This window comes from Pistacia vera, unplaced genomic scaffold, assembly GCF_008641045.1.
Source record: "Pistacia vera cultivar Batoury unplaced genomic scaffold, PisVer_v2 Contig67, whole genome shotgun sequence".
NCBI classification, from domain to species: Eukaryota; Viridiplantae; Streptophyta; class Magnoliopsida; order Sapindales; family Anacardiaceae; genus Pistacia; species Pistacia vera.
In genome coordinates, this window is record NW_022196523.1 from 1,407,642 (window position 1) to 1,424,523 (window position 16,882).

The 16,882-nt window shown below is 37.2% G+C and overlaps 2 protein-coding genes and 1 long non-coding RNA gene across 3 annotated transcripts; 2 read left to right on the forward strand and 1 right to left on the reverse strand.

Moving 5' to 3' along the window:
• Positions 1–209: 209 nt before the first annotated feature.
• On the reverse strand, positions 210–4,908 carry LOC116112882. The gene is made up of 6 exons (XR_004125321.1): positions 4,803–4,908; positions 4,380–4,493; positions 2,884–2,997; positions 2,713–2,799; positions 1,278–1,349; positions 210–244 (listed from the first exon to the last, which is right to left on the reverse strand). It is a non-coding gene; the product is annotated as an uncharacterized LOC116112882 (long non-coding RNA).
• A 798-nt stretch (positions 4,909–5,706) lies between these two features.
• On the forward strand, positions 5,707–6,828 carry LOC116112881. Its single transcript, XM_031399008.1, has 2 exons — positions 5,707–6,317; positions 6,529–6,828. The coding sequence occupies exons 1-2, from the start codon at positions 6,052–6,054 to the stop codon at positions 6,665–6,667; spliced, it is 405 nt and encodes a 134-aa protein (XP_031254868.1). The 5' UTR covers positions 5,707–6,051; the 3' UTR covers positions 6,668–6,828.
• A 364-nt stretch (positions 6,829–7,192) lies between these two features.
• LOC116112855 (amino acid transporter AVT1D-like) lies at positions 7,193–15,767 on the forward strand. Its single transcript, XM_031398983.1, has 11 exons — positions 7,193–7,860; positions 7,974–8,239; positions 13,327–13,541; positions 13,656–13,679; positions 13,784–13,964; positions 14,065–14,284; positions 14,483–14,618; positions 14,767–14,932; positions 15,053–15,096; positions 15,185–15,247; positions 15,356–15,767. The coding sequence occupies exons 1-11, from the start codon at positions 7,676–7,678 to the stop codon at positions 15,452–15,454; spliced, it is 1,599 nt and encodes a 532-aa protein (XP_031254843.1). The 5' UTR covers positions 7,193–7,675; the 3' UTR covers positions 15,455–15,767.
• The last annotated feature ends 1,115 nt before the right edge of the window (positions 15,768–16,882 follow it).

Sequence of the window (16,882 nt, forward strand, 5' to 3'; positions counted from 1 at the left end):
CAGGGATCAAAAGTTTTAAAATGCAATGACATTCGACTGACCTATTTCTCTGTCAGATCAAGAAAAGGGTACATAAAACATAAATTAGAAATACAAATTGATCATCACTACTATATCAAAACATCTGTTCAAGCATTTGAAGACAGGTGTGGTTCAGAATTTACAGCAGCATGGAGATTGAGATTGAATCGAGTCTTTCCGTAGTTATCCTTGAAAAATAATATATAGCCTCCTGTCATCTCACCTGTAAAGAGAAAGGGGGAGAGATTATCAAGTTCGTAACAATTCCTTAAAGAACTCAAATTTGGAAACTGAAAAACATGTGTAAAATAATGTTAAGTTGTATCTGGTAAGTACATGGGTGAATCAAAGATCATAAAATAACTTCAAGAATGATATGGTAATGAACGCATACATAGAGAAAAGATTAAAAAAAAAAAAAAAAAAAAACTCAACATGGACCCTCTAGTTTGGAATCATTTGGTAAAATCCAGAACCAACATAATAACTCCATATAATGAACACATCCAATACCATAGCATAGGCTCAAAGCTACTCTCAGTCAATTGATTAATAGCAACATTCTTTGGAAGCATGTTTGTTGAAATTAATGGAGAAGGTATTGAATCAAGTAAAACATATTGTAGAACATGAGTGCATGCTATTGGTTACTAAATTTATTAAAGTCTCGACTTCAACTACTTTAGATTGGCAAATAAATCATTTTTCACAATACGGCTCCAAAGAAGCATGTGTTTATACCAGAACAGCCAATTCTCTACTCATGCTTCTACCAAGATTTTTTTTTTTTTTTTTTGTCTTCCTCTTATCCCAACTTTGTATCAGTTACAGTTAGACACCTTCTCTTCAATGACTGACATTTCTTTAAACTTGATTCCGTACCCAAGAAGTTCAACCAGTCACAATAACCCACATATACAAGAACCTAGGCACTGTCCATCTAGAGTTTAGGATACACTTGCATTTTAACCCATTTGATCTCGCACCGCAAGTTCCTCAATTAAGCAGACGAGTGTCAAAAAACAATAATATGGTTTCTTTATTTTATGTTTATCCCTTCAGCCTGTTGCTGATAGGGCAATAATTTCTTATGCATCTGAAGTCAAGCATATGGTTGACTAATATACCTTGCCAACATTTAAGTCATAATAAAAACAGTACTTACCAATATTCATTTTTCTGTTCAACTAAGCAAAAGCCAATTGAAGTGAACAAGGTTAAACAATTCAATAAAAACATCACAAAAGGAAACGAACCTTAAACATCAGTGACATATCTCATAATGGTAACTGATCACTTTATTAGCATTCTAAAGCATATGTAGGGACCTACAACAAACGAAAAAGCCAACACATAAGCACCAAGTAACATAAAAACAAAGAAGTTGCTAAACCAAGTCTTAAAAATACAAAATTTAAAGCAGTTACACCTTTAACACAATTGATTTCACTCACAGGCCAGCACTCAAAAACATGTAGACCACAAAGGCGATTATCAGGTACATGCTTTCTATGTTTTCAGCACATTCATAGAGTCAGGTATGTTAAATAACTCCATATCTGAACAACCAATTTCAGATCTGCGATGAAACTAAAAGGAAAATTCACCAACTACAGACCCAAATCGAAGAGGAGAAGAGAAAAAGAAGATAAGAACACACCCTCTTTCTCCATTTATATCTAGATGTCTGTGCACATATACAACTACTTTTTTGTATTTGCCAGAGACTTTGTGATTGCTCAGATAATTTTACGATGATAAAGGACTCTACATTCTGCTACTGCAGCCACTTCCCCAACAGGATCAGTCAGATATCTAGCCTCTCCCTGATTAAGAATATTTTCATGCTTGATTTTTTAATTTCCAGATGCTCATTTGTCTTTTGAGTCCGATTGATTATTTAAAAATATTAAAAGTAGCTGAGTGGCTCAACACTTAAGAAAATTACTATCTTGGTATCTACCATTTTAATCCTATGACTCGACACCAGACACAAATGTGTTCCTAATCAACAAACCAAAAAGATGAGATAAACATCTATAGAACATAAAAAATTCACATGGTACACTTATTTCACGCCATTGCTTCTGCACCAGATATATCCTAGAACATTCACCATAAAACTTATAAGTAACTGCTAAATATAAAAACAACTGTGTATTTCCTTTATTTATATGTGTAAAGGAAACAAGTCTCAATCTTACGAGATCCTAAAGTACGTTAAAACTATATTGCACAGAACTGTTATTGTTTCATTTTATCCTTTTCAGGGGTGTGGGGGCGGTCCAATCTTTCAAGTGATGACATTTTTTGCTCATTTACCACTTTCATTCTTCTTCATCTCTTTTCTTTTTCCCCCTTTTGAGAAGAATAAGTCAGAAGTTCAAATAAGAACCAGGAAACAACCCACATCATCAGTGTTAGCAAACAGATATCTCAGATTTGATATATACAGCTCAATGGTGTGAAAACCAGCGAACCATAATTCACAATAAATCTCCAAGAGAAGTAAACTACCAAACTATTAAATCCATTATCACACTGAAGGATAAAGTCAAACAACATGTAATGAACACAAGAAGAATTGCTTTGGCAAGAAAATAATTCTAAGAAATTAATAAGAAGCGTAATTTCATCAGAAGAATAAAGTGGAAAATATCAAATTATCAATAATACAGTGCATTCATCTACCTGAAGTGTGTTCTCATCAAAAAAGGAAGACACTGAGTGATTCATGCCATAAGAACCATCACACTGTAGAATCCTAAGCTTCCCTTCCTGCATTTTAAAGCAGATCAATAATAAAGTTAAATACAAAGCTGCAGGCTCCCAAAAGCAAAATCCAAAGCATGTTATATTTACCTTAGTTCCATAGACAAGGCCACCGCCAACTGAAGGATGAAAGCATGCTACATTAACCTCATCCTCAGCACTTGGTAGAACTCTCACAAGTTCCATATCAGAAACTCTATAGACCTTGGTGTCAACAACAAAGATTTAATCAAGATAGCATACATAGATAGAAAAGCAAACCAAAAAATAATAATAATAATTTCAAAATGATTTGGTCCTAAAGTTTCACCACAAGGAAATACAGTGGGGAAAATATTAGCATCAGATATGAATATACTTCCAGTGCATTGAGCAATATCACTTCTACTGCATTTAAAAATAAAAAATATAAAGAACAACTTTTTTTATTTGTTTATTTTTTCAAAACAAAAAAATTCTTTCCTACCCTAATGTGAGCACCATTCGATCCCGAGACCTCTAATAAAATGCTAAAAGATACAACTTCTAAAGCATCTTCAGTAAGTATCATTACTCTCCATAATGATATATATCCTATCATATATAATTGGGAAAAGTTAAAAGTATAAAATCTTTTATTTCTTCTGATATATCCTAACTGCATCAAAAGTGAATATATTCTTTCCAAGGAGTGATCGGTTGGAATCAGGGATGAGATTAATAGGTTCCTCAATAAAGCAAAACCCATGGCGTTTAGTATAAGTTGTATTATTCAGTTTCAAAGGAATTTAATGACTTCTTTTTTCTTTATACATCCTAACTGGGAGGGTGTTTTGTGCTAATTTTGTATTGTTAGCTTATTTTGGCTCAGGAAGGGAAGATGATCTTTGACATATTTTTGTCAATGCTTGTATAGGGTTCCCCTTTTTTCTTATTTTTTTTTTTTTAATCTCTTTCTGGATTTCTAGCCCCTGATGTACTTATTTCAATCTCTTCTTTAATATGGCTAAACAGTTTCTTATCAAAAAAAAATTAAAAGTTGTACTATAGCCAATTCAAAAAATGTAAAATATGTGATGTGTAAAAAGTCAATAACAGCAAATGAGAGAGCTACCACCAAGACTTTGTTATTAGGAAACTATAACCACCCGATGCTGGGAGGAATAGAGCACATACACGTCAACACTATTTCAGCAAAATCTGTGAAAAATAGTTCTTTCTAGAAAATGTCTGAGATCTAAACTTGTTTAGCCATTTTTCTTCCTTTTTACTGTATTTTCTCCATTCTTTATAACTAATTTCTGATTAAACTTGGAATATAAGTGAAGATCCTTCACTTAGGAATCCATAAAGTCCCACCATCAAACAGTCACTAAAAATGAACTTTTTCAAGCTTATTAAAACTATGGACTCTGAATTGCATCTAAACAGCCTTGAAACCTTAGACACGAATTGAGTAGCGAGTTGAACTGCACCATTCAAATCTTTCTAACATAGAATCACAATCTAAAATCTAAAATCATTCTAAGATAATACAAATCATAATTTCTAGGAAGCAAGTTCCAAAAAGCAGATAGCCAGAAAGTAAGAAATATATAAGCTTATACCTCTAGAATTGTGTAAATGGGAATTGTTGCCTCTCCATCAATGACAACACTTTTAAGAAGTGAACTATGCCGACGACCGTATGCAAGCAATAAGTGCTCTGATGTGGGCGAGAACTGAAAGATTAAAATAATGTGTGATCAATAAACATATAGAGAAAAAAAAGCAGGGAATCATATTATCACTGTCTTACAAGTATCCCTAAAGGTCTAAAGCATCGACAGCCAATTGCCATAGTATCAGAAAAGAAATCAAAGTTGAACCAAACAAGATTAAAGCTAATTAATAAAAATAAAAAAATTACATATTAGAACTGTCTTGGGAATTATCATCACTGTTGACCCTATCAGCTTGCCATGTTGATGATGGGTTTTAGATTTTTCTTTACTACAAAACAGAAACAATACTGCAGGCTCATAACTCACTCTTTGGCTAACCAGTAAGATGGTTCTGACACATTGAAATCCAAGGCTCACAAGCTTTCTCAATTCTTTTCTGTCACTTCATCTCTTTTCTTCCTTTCAAACAAACACATGTACGAAAGCAAATTTCCTTCCCCTCTTCTATGTTTCCCTTCCCTCCTACCCTTTCTTTCCTCTCTCTTTATCCTCCCTACCAACAAACTGAAAGCAAAGGTAGGCATGCTAAGAAGCAGCGATATAAACATGCCTATACAACAGTTCTTCAAAATTTTAGCATGTAAATTATTGAGCACATTAACTTTTTTTTTCCCTAACTGTTGAATACTTTGTAGCTGTATCCATTATAATTTTTGAATTCAAACTTGAAATTTGAACTTCCTANCATAATGGATGGACGACTGTCCCTAAGCTTTTACAAATTTTTTTATTTTATTTTAATAGGGACGGGCGTCCATATTATATGGACGGCCGTCCATATAACATGGACGACTGTCCATAATGGATGGACGGCTGTCCCTAAGCTTTTACAAATTTTTTTATTTTATTTTAATAGGGACGGGTGTCTATATTATATGGACGGCCGTCCCTCGCATATGGACGCCCGTCCATATAACATGGATGGGCGTCCATGTGAGTGAACGACCGTCCAAATTTGATGGACGGCCGTTCACTAGAAAAAAATTATAAAGAAATGGAGAAACGCGTTACACGTCGGCTGGTACAAAAATTCGGTACTAATATTTCGGTGTCCGTAGTGTTATTGTTATGCACAGAGCTTACTGTCAAGGGCATGTGGGAACTGGGAAGGATTAACACGTTCAAAATTCAAGAAGGAATCTTCAAGAAGCCATGAAAAGGCTTGTGTATAAATATACAATAGATCAGATCTTTCTGTCCATGAATGGTAACCAATGAATTTAACATAAATCACACATTTAGCAAAGGTTCCACACAATTTACTGGCTTACTCGGGCCATGTTTAGCAGTTATAATGGGACATGCATTGTGCTTCCCTTGATGGTTTCAGAATTTGTAAATATCATATGGGAGTTAAATGTTCTGTTGACAAACAAGCTGGGATTTTTCCGTTGTTTTCATTGGATCAGTGAAGTTCTCTGGACCACCCTTATCCACAATCTTGAGTTCTGACGTGGCCTTATCCATTATATGTGTCACCTTCACATTCAACAATTTCTGAAGCCAATTTAAACATCTTCTTTCGAGTAAAACAATCAGAATTAGCATCACCAAAATGGCATCAATAGCGCCACTGCAGAGTTTTTATACTATTACTAAGACAAGGAGGCATTTGGCCGTAGCAAGTAGCCCTTCTCTCACAGGCTTTTCTGCTTTACCAACACCAACTGGTAGGGTGTTGAAGAATAAAAAAAGATCATTGACGGTGGTTGCAGCCGTCGGAGACGTCTCAGCTGATGGCACCACCTACTTATTTATCGGTGCAGCCACTGTTGCCCTGCTCGGAACTGCCTTTCCAGTCCTCTTCTCCCGCAAGGACACGTAAGTCACCTCTTTCTCTCATATTGCCTATCGTAATCTCCTTTTTTTTTTATTTGTTAATTCTCATTACTTTAGCTATTAAAGCTCCCAAAAAATACATTTTAGATACTGATGAAGAAGAACTCAAACGTTTTAAGTTCGAACATTTTGCTTTAAAGCCCCAGGGAAGAAAAATCATCTCTTTTTAACACATGTGAAAGGCTTGTTACAGCTGCCCTGAATGCGACGGAGCAGGTTTTGTTCGGAAATCAGGAGTTACCCTGAGGGCAAACGCAGCTCGAAAGGATGAGACTCAGATTGTCTGTGCTCGTTGCAGTGGCCTTGGAAAGCTCAATCAAATTGATAAATAAAAAATTACTGTGTTTTGTAATTTTGAACTTTAGCCCTGCTGTAATTTCAGTACCATGAAGTCCCGACACTGTTATACTGTAACTCCTACCTCAAATTTTCCTACGTTTATCACCATGATGATATATTTCTTCTTCTTTAATCTAATTTTACATTTGTAATATATTTGCCCGCAATTTCTTTTCCCCTTTTCCCTAAATTATCCCCACTGTTATGCTTCTTCAGCCACATTCATGGGCTGACAAACAACCAATGAACACCGGGCTTGTGAAATGAGGGGCCTTCAACCGAAATAATGTTTCTCAAGATCAAGTCAAGCAGTTTATTGAAGATAAACATAAGTTTGATATTCTTATCTACTTCATCATCAAAATTCCTATCAGATAGACAACATTTTTAAACTTCAAACTTATCTTTAAATTACAAAATTTTGATGTCTCAAAATTGTGGTTATCGGTTTGACATTTAAGTATTTTGATGATTGTGTTTATATTTCGAAAAACTGATAGAAAACATTCAGACTTGAAAAAGAAAAGAAAACCGTATTAGGTAGGCACATAATAAAAGTGGCCACAAGCACATGAAAGGAAGCAACAACAAATATGGAAAAAAATGAAACAAAATAGGTATACAAGTTTTTGATTGAGTTTGAGTTGTTTGCATGGCCGCTATTAATATTCGGAGAATAATCCATTATCTTCCAGCAAATTGCTGACCAAATGACACGTTTATACTTGCACAACATCATAGCCTTCTTTAATTGCAGAAAAGCACGCCCTCCATTTCCGATTAACATGGATTTATAGGTTGACGAAACCAAGACAAGAAGATCTGCACCTTTTTCACTACTTTGGCTTTCTGCTTTCATTGCAATCATTTTACGTATTCATGATATTGATACCCAAAGAAAAACAAGTTTAGAAGAAGGGAACAGTAGTTTTGTAGTTGTGCAGGTGTATTATATTGTGGGGGTGTTAAAAAATAAGGATATTTGAAGAAATTAGGAAAATATGAAGCTGATGGATGAGGATCTGGGAACAGAACGCGCAGATGAATTTGCGACGGATGATGAAGAAAATCAGGCAGAAAGGGTATGTGAAATCAATGATGATTCAGAATCTGATTACTCTGGCCATTCCATGGCCTCGGATAATGCCACCGATAATGGTCATACCATTTGGCCTCAGAGCTACAGGTTTTGTTATTATTATTGTTGTTGATAGTTCTGTTTACGATCTGTAAAAGAAGAATAAGCAAAGCAATTTTCTATTCTCTTTGAACATGTATTTGTGGAATGTATATATGCAGGGATTCAGTGGACATGTACACAAGTATCGTATCTCCTTCCTTTGGTTTCCTGAGAGGGACTAGTCTGACAAGACTTGGCAGTTCCATGCGCTTACCATCCAAGAGAAATCTAGCTTCTGATTTTGATTCTTTGCCCACTAAACCCCTCATTTCTGATTTAGAAAAAGTAGTCCCCGAAAAGTTGTCCAGCAGAAAATTATCTCTCAATGACTATGACTTGCCTCCTCAGAAGAAGCAGAGTTCATTTGCTCAAGCAGTTCTTAATGGTAAACCTTATACGTTTCTTTCTCTGTAAATTTTAAATGAAGAAATGCAATAAGATAATAAGAATAACCCAACTAAAAGCCACATCTTGGCAAGCTTCATAAGAGATCTAATTCTTTATTATAAAATTACGTAAACATGTATTTGGTATTTTACTGCATTTACTGAAGAAATAATCTATTCCATAGAATCAGTGGGCAGAGTAGAAATAAACCACCTTTAGAAGCAACAGTAACCTTTCTGAATTTTTTTACTTTTCTTGAATCCTTCAGTTATGTGTTTTACTTAAGATTACACCTTTATTCCTTGATCTCTTATGGACCCCCGATAGTCAAATGCTATAACCGCAAGGGGCAGAAAGGGAAAAGACACGCATGACAGGTGAAGCAGCAACACAACAAGCAAGACGAGATTGTTAACAAAGGAATCAAGGGAATAAAAGGAAAGGAGAGAGGATAGATAAGATATCAAAGAGAATATTGTGGAATTTGTTGGGAGGAGTTGACCCTCGAAGATAAGCCAGTGTTCCTTTCTTTATTGCTGTTCGTCATACTATTTGCATTTACATTTACTTTCATTGTAGTTTGCCATTGAATATCAATACAATTATCATTACAATTGAGTCAATCATTGTTTGTATTCTGTTCTTGATGGATTGCAGAATGTCGTGATTGATTGAATGTGGGTGTAATTGAGTAATCTTGGTTGGTTCCATCAAACTGGTATTAGAGCCAAGACTGATTCAGGGCATGGTTGGTACAAGGATGGATAATAGAATAGACAATGTTGAGAACGATGTTGCTAAAGTGACCGAGACGGTGAACGCAATGAGGGAGATTTTAATGGATATGTAGAATTGGATGCGTAAAAAGGATGAAGAAAGAGAGAGAGGGGCTTGTGCTACCGTTGTGATGCGAAGTACTCACTGAGTCATCGATGTGGGGATAAACAAGTGCAGGTATTGTTGATGGAGGATGAGGATTCAGAAGTAAATGAGTTGTCTGTGGAGGAACCCAATGGTGAGGAAGATATATCAAGAACCTTGGAGCTTTCCATCAGTTCAGTGGAGGGCATAAGTGGACCCAAAGCTTTGAAGCTAAAATGGGAGATTGCAGGGAAGAGTGTAGTGGTTTTAATTGACAGCGGGGCGTCTCACAATTTTATCAATCGACAGGTAGTCGAAGAGCTAGAACTTGCGATAGCTTTAACCAAATCTTTTGGAGTCAAGGTAAGTGATGGTTACAGAGTGAGTTGTCAGGGGGGTGTCACGCGGTGAAGCTGCAATTGTAGGATATTTTAGCGTTCCAGAATTTCTACCCCTTCGATATGACCAGTGCTGATGTTATTTTAGGTGTTGCATGGCTGAAAACCTTGGGAGAGATTACCATGAATTGGAAAAAATCAGTGATGAAATTCAACCAGTCCGAAAGAGTAGTAGTTCTGGTTGGGGACCCCTCTCTGAGCAGAACAAAGTTGTCACTGGAAAAGATACTGAAAATGTTGCAGTACGAAGGACCAGGCTACTTGTTGGAATTTAATAATTTGTAGATGCAGGAGGGCGAAGACACAACGGATGATGGCAATCAAGTGGCCTTGTTAAAGGAGTACCAGACCTTATTTGAACCTTTATTGGGGTTACCATCGGCAAGAGAATGTGATCATGCTATCAGGCTAGAACATGCAGCTCCCATCCCTAATGTCAGACCCTATCGGTACCCATATTACAAAAGAATGAGATGGAGAAGATTGTACATGAAATGCTGGTTTCAGGAATTATTAAACTGAGCATCAGTCCATTTTCCAGCCCGATACTTTTGGTTAAAAAGAAAGACAGAGGATGGCGCTTCTGCGTCGATTATCGAGCGCTCAACAAAGTCACCATACCCGATAAATTCCCTATTCCGACAGTGGATGAACTATTTGATGAGTTAAGTGGTGCCACTATGTTTTCAAAGCTCGACCTCAAGTCCAGGTATCATCAAATACGGGTCAGGAAAGAAGATAGTCATAAGACAAACTTCCGCACACATGAGGGGCACTACAAATTTCTATTAATGCCTTTCAGGTTATCAAATGCCCCGTCAACCTTCCAAGCTCTCATGAATAGCATCTTCAAACTATACTTGCGTAAGTTTATTGTGATTTTTTTTTTTTTTATGACATATTGGTTTACAGTACTAAGTCGGAGACACATTCGCACCATTTTAGGATCACATTTCAAGTATTACTCGACCATCAGTTGGTAGTTAACAGAAAAAAAATGCACATTTGGGCAGTATCAATTGGAATACTTATGCCACATCATTTCCGGCCAAGGTATTGCCATTGACCCTTCCAAGGTGGAGTGCATACTTAAGTGGCTTGTCCCAAGGGATGTTAAAGCCCTCCGTGGGTTTCTAGGGCTGACAGGATACTATCGGAAATTCGTCAATGGATATGGGGCAATTGCCCTACCTTTAACCAATCTTCTCCGCAAGGATTCCTTTGTTTGGACCGATTTGGCATAGAAAGCATTTGAAGAGCTACAACATGTTATGACTACTGTTCCAGTCCTTGTAATGCCTAACTTCTCAAAAACATTCATCATTGAGATAGATGCTTCAGGACACGGTATCGGGGCTGTCCTAATGCAGGAAGGCAGACCCCTTGCATTCTTGAGTCAAGGACTTTCCACCCACTCTCGGCTTCTATCGGTATATGAGAGAGAGCTGATGGCTGTGGTTCTCGCCATCCAGAAATGGCACCATTACATATTGGGCCGTCATTTCATCATTAGGACCAACCAACATAACCTCCACTATCTGAATGAGCAGTGGTTACAAGGCGAAGAACAACACAAATGGATAATCAAGTTGCTTGGGTTGGACTATGAAATACAATATAAGCCAGGGTTAGAGAATAAAGTCGCTAATGCCTTATCTAGACATGATGGCACTGTTGAGTGTACTGCCATTTCGGTCTGTTACTTTGCAAAAAAAGAAAAGTGGGCAGATGCCATTCAGCGAGACAGCAAACTGCAGAAAATTTGTCAAGATCTGATTACTGATCCTTCTAGTCATCCGCATTTCAGGTTAGTGGGTTCCTTACTTTATTATGATGATTGCCTTGTGTTGCCCAGATCTAGTTCCCATGTGCAGCAACTTCTGCAGGAATTTCACTCCTCCCCCGCAGGAGGTCATTCTGGTTATTTCTGCACTTACAAGAGATTGGCACAAGTGGTCTTTTAGGAAGGTCTGAGGCAGGATGTCCAAGCTTATGTTAAGGCTTGTTCGGTTTGTCAACAGAATAAATACGATGCATTGCAACCTGCGGGCCTTTTACAACCTTTGCCCATCCCCTCTCAGGTTTGGGAGGACATATCCCTGGATTTTATTGAAGGACTTCGTAAGGCAAATAGGGTGGATACCATTTTGGTTGTGGTGGATCGCCTTACGAAGTACAAACATTTCCTTCGCTTGTGCCACCCTTATACAGCTCAAGAGGTCGCCAACCTGTTCCTTACAGAAATTGTCAGATTGCATGGTTTTCCCCACGCCATCGTCTCCGACCGAGATGGAATTTTCATGAGCCTTTTCTGGGGAGAAATGTTTAAACAGTCCAGGACTCAACTCTACATGAGCACAACCTACCATCCTCAAACGGATGGTCAATCGGAAGTTGTCAACCGCTGTGTCGAAACTTACCTCCATTGTTTTGTAGGTCATCAACTTCACTAGCTGCCCAAATGGGTGGCATGGGCAGAGTATTGGTTTAATACCACTTATAACCGCTCTTCGGGAATGACTCCTTTTAAGTCTCTTTATGGTCGGGACCCTCCAATCCTTTTGAAATATAGTGAAAAATCTACAATTGTGGATGTTGTAGATCAGCAACTAGCAGACCGTAATACCATTTTGGAGGACTGAAAGCTGAACCTCACTAGAGCCTAAGAAAACATGGAACAATATATTGATGATAAACGGCGAGAAGTTCACTTTGCCATAGAGGACTCCATCTACTTGAAATTCCAACCTTACTGCCTTAAGTCCCTTGCTCGTCGAGTCAACAAGAACCTCAGTCCACGCTTCTACAGACCCTTTTCCATTGCTACCAAAGTTAGTCAGGTTGCTTATTGCCCCACCTTACCTTCCACAGCCTGGATACATGATGTTTTTCACGTCTCTCAACTGAAAAAAGCCACTTCTGCACCCCTAGCAACCCAGCCCCTTCCCGCCATCCTCACAGGTGACCTGGTTTTGCAAGTTGAACCTGAACAGGCCTTGCGTAAACGACGCCTACTGAATGGTGGCTATGAAATCTTGATCAAGTGGAAATCGCTTCCCCATTGTGACAACACTTGGGAGGATTATGCCTCCATATGTCGCCAATTCCTTTCTTTCCACCGATAGTCAAATGGTATAACCGCAAGGGGTAGAAAGGGAAAAGACACGCATGATAGGTGGAGCAGCAGCACAACAAGCATGACGAGTTTGTTAACAAAGGAATCAAGGGAATAAAAGGAAAGGAGAGAGGATAGATAAGATATCAAAGAGAATATTGTGGAATTTGTTGGGAGGAGCTGACCCTCGAAGATCAGCCAGTGTTCATTTCTTTATTGTTGTTCTTAATACTATTTGCATTTACATTTACTTTCATTGTAGTTTGCCACCGAATATCAATACAAATATCATTACAATTGTGTCAATCCTTGTTTGTATTATGTTCTTGATGGATTGCGGAATGTCGTGATTGATTGAATGTGGGTGTAACTGAGTAATCACGGCTGGTTCCATCAATCTCCATTGTAGAATATCAAAATAGGATACATTCATTGCTAATAGCTAGATTTCTGGGTTCTCATTCTGAAATATCACTTTCTTAAGGGGATACCGGTTTGACGCTCCTCATTTTCATTGCATGTTTCATAGGTCATTGTTTTCTTAACATTTTTTGAATGCAGTCTATGAAGCAGGTGCAATCTAGATATAATCTAAATGGATACACGTATGTATTTGTCGAAATCTAGTATTCATAGAGTCAATTGCTTTGTAAGGTTATTGTTTTGCTATATGCTTAAAAACTTGGAAGTCATGGTTTTTCTTCTATGCAGGAATCAATGTTCTATGTGGCGTAGGACTTCTAGCAGCTCCCTTTGCGGTCAAAGAAGGAGGGTGGTTGAGCCTCTCACTGATCTTATTGTTTGCTGTCATTGCTTGTGATACTGGGATTTTATTGCAGAAATGTTTAGATAGCTCTCCCGGACTTCGAACTTACCCTGATATTGGACAGGCTGCTTTTGGAAAACCTGGTCGCCAAATGATAGCTGTAAGTTCAATTAAGAAATTGATTCTCCAATGTCAACAAGCATGTATTTGTTCACGTACATACTTTTGTTTGCATCCGAAGTAACACTGAGAGCTGAGTTTTTGTCAAATGCAGATAATCTTGTACATGGAATTATATGTAAGTCCTTCGAATTTTCATTTTCTGCCTGTCACAATTCTCTATTTAATTTGGTGCCCTGTTCTTATTATGAGCTAAAAGGTGAAGAGTGCTATGTTCTGTAGGCTGCTTGTGTGGAGTACACAATCATGATGGGTGATAACTTGTCGTCATTGTTTCCGAACACCAACATGTATATTGCAGGAATGCATCTTAATTCCAACCAACTCTTTGCCATAACATCAACCCTCATTATTCTTCCAACTGTTTGGCTTCGAAACCTTAGCTTACTCGCGTATATCTCAGGTTCTTTATCTTTACTTCTCCCTTTTAGTCTCAGGTTTCATTTTTCTTGACATTCCTCCCGAAAGGTGTACCTGCTCACTCTTAAAGCCCTTGTGTTCAGTCGGAGGAGTTCTTATAACTGGTCTGGTGATGCTTTGCCTGGTATGGATTGGGGTGGTAGACAATGTGGGGTTTCATCGTAGCGGAACAGCCTTAGACTTGGCAAATCTACCTGTTTCAGTGGGAATATATGGTTTTTGCTATGCCGGCCATTCAGTTTTTCCAAACATATATTCTTCAATGAAAGAACCATCACAATTTCCTTGGGTTCTTATAATTAGGTGACAGCAATATTTTTATTGTTTTCCTGGTTCAGTACGCAAAAATACCAAGAACTTGTATAAATGTAAATGATGATTAGTATCACTATCTAACTTTGCCTTTGTTCAAAATCAATTACTATTTAACTTTGTGTATAAAATCACTTGTTCTTCAGAAAATCAGCTATAACAAAAATATCCATCTCTCTGTTGCTGCAGCTTCTTTTTTGGGTGGGTTTTGAACACTGGGATAGCAGTCTGTGGCTACCTGATGTTTGGTGATTCAGTCAAGTCTCAATTCACTTTAAACATGCCCAAACAATTGGTGGCTTCCAAAGTTTCTCTCTGGACAACGGTACGAGAACAATCTATATTCATTGTTGTAGTCAGTTTTTCGCACATCAGCATCCAGCAAATCAAGATTGTTAGACTATTAAACTAGTACTCAGAACTTGAGGTCAGTTTGTATTCGTTGTCAAATGTTAAATTTATTCTTTTTCTAGGTTGTGATCCCAATGACAAAGTATGCCTTGACACTTACACCAGTTGCATTGAGTTTGGAGGAATTGATTCCTTCAGCCCAGCTTCAAACTTACAGTGTATCAATAGTCATCAGAACAATTTTAGTAATTTCAACTTTGGTTGTGGCACTCACAGTTCCATTCTTTGGTACGAACATTTTAAATTTACACATAAATTAGTTGTAACATTGGTCTGATTTTTGAATATGATGTACATCAAAGAAATGCATATGCTTTCCACTAAGCTGCTCATTTGTTTGGACTGCAGCTTCTTTGATGTCATTAGTAGGATCATTTCTTACAATGCTAGTTGTAAGTTTCCTTTACTCGGATAAACCTCTGATTTAATGCTTATAAAGAACAAAACAAATGTAGCTATAATCTAAATGTTTGATTGCAGACTCTTATTTTTCCATGTGTATGTTACCTGAGCATACTTAAAGGTAGACTATCTAAGTTGAAGGTAAGCATTTTTCACTTCTTCGACATCAATATATGCGAAATTCTTCCCAGTATAAAGGGAAAAAAGTTTTAGCTCATCAGATGTTTTTTTTTATTCTTCTTTAATCAGATTGCAGTTTGCCTTTTCTACATTACTATTGGAGTAGTATGTGCATATGCTGGGACATATTCAGCCCTCACAAGAATTGCTAATCAAACGAATGAGTGAAGAAACCAGCATCTCTCTGCTGCAGCTTATCATCTTGTGCCATTGTGTTCAACAGAAAATTTATAGTAAAATTCCCATTTATCTTTCGAAGAGATTGACTGAAACAGCTAGACAAGAAATTGAGATCATATTATCAAAGCCACCATAACACAAATGGATAGAGCTCCAGTTTTGGCAATAGAAAAACATTGTCTGCAGTTAAATTATGAAAATGTTTTTGAAATATCAAATGCTCAACTTAATGTGTATGGTTGATACCCTGTCTCCCTGTCGATTTCTTCGATTTGACAGAACTTCGCCTTTCTTTCTTTATCTGGTGTCATCGTCGAGAACCTCTATAAAGTTTTTGCATAGGAATGGGAATCATCAGGGAACCCATTTTATTAATGGACCCAACCACGAACTGTGTCCTTAAACAATTCAGCATTGCATGTGCGACCACCTGACTGAACATGTTTTTTTCTTCTTTTTTTTTTGGCGTACAAGATAAACTGCACTTGGATTCAACCACATTCTAGAACAACCCGCGTGAATGTCTGATTAACTACTTAAACTATCTTGAATTAGTTAATGTCTTGTTTTACTTAAACACAAGACGCGTATTCTTAATTAATGTATCTAACTCTTCATTAATTTAATTATATCAGATCTACAGCTCCTAAAATCTGTGGATTATCTGCATAAGGTCTTGATAAAATGATAAACATACTTTTGTTAAGTACCTTCACCACCTTAGTCACATTCGCATCAACTCACCCTTCAATGATTTGTGGTTTTTCAGAGATTTTCAAGTGGAGTAACCCCATATTTAAGAGTAAACCACTTTTTCCAACCCAAATAATGGTTTAATAACTTTTTCCACCCATAGACTTTTAAAATACTACTTTACTATCTAAATTTATATTCCGTTTCCGATTCTGGCATTGTTGCGACTCCACACCATTACCATTCTCTTTCCCGATCATCACTCACTAAAACCCCTCAAACCCTACTCCCACCGACTTTGTCAATCGTTGACAATTGAGCGATTAGAGTTTGTACAGTAGCCCATCCCAAGTCAAATTCTGATTAACTATAACCATCAAAATTTAACTTTTCACCACCAAAAGACTCATTGGCCTCACCAATAGCGAATCCAGAAATTTCTGTTAGGGTGGCCCAAAGTAAAAATTAATTATACATTAATACTTTTGTCCATTTTGGGCCAAAATATATATATTATATATATTAATATTTAAAAAATAAAAATTGAGGGTGGGCTATGAAGTGGCTGGATCCGCCCCTTGGCCTCACCTCTTCAAAAGTTCTAATATTCTGAACCGAGTTTGCTCTTATTCAATGTTGAAATATAAATTTGGATAATAAAATGGTATTTTAAAATTTGTGGGTAGAAAAATGTCATTAAGCATTATTTGGGTGGGAAAAAGC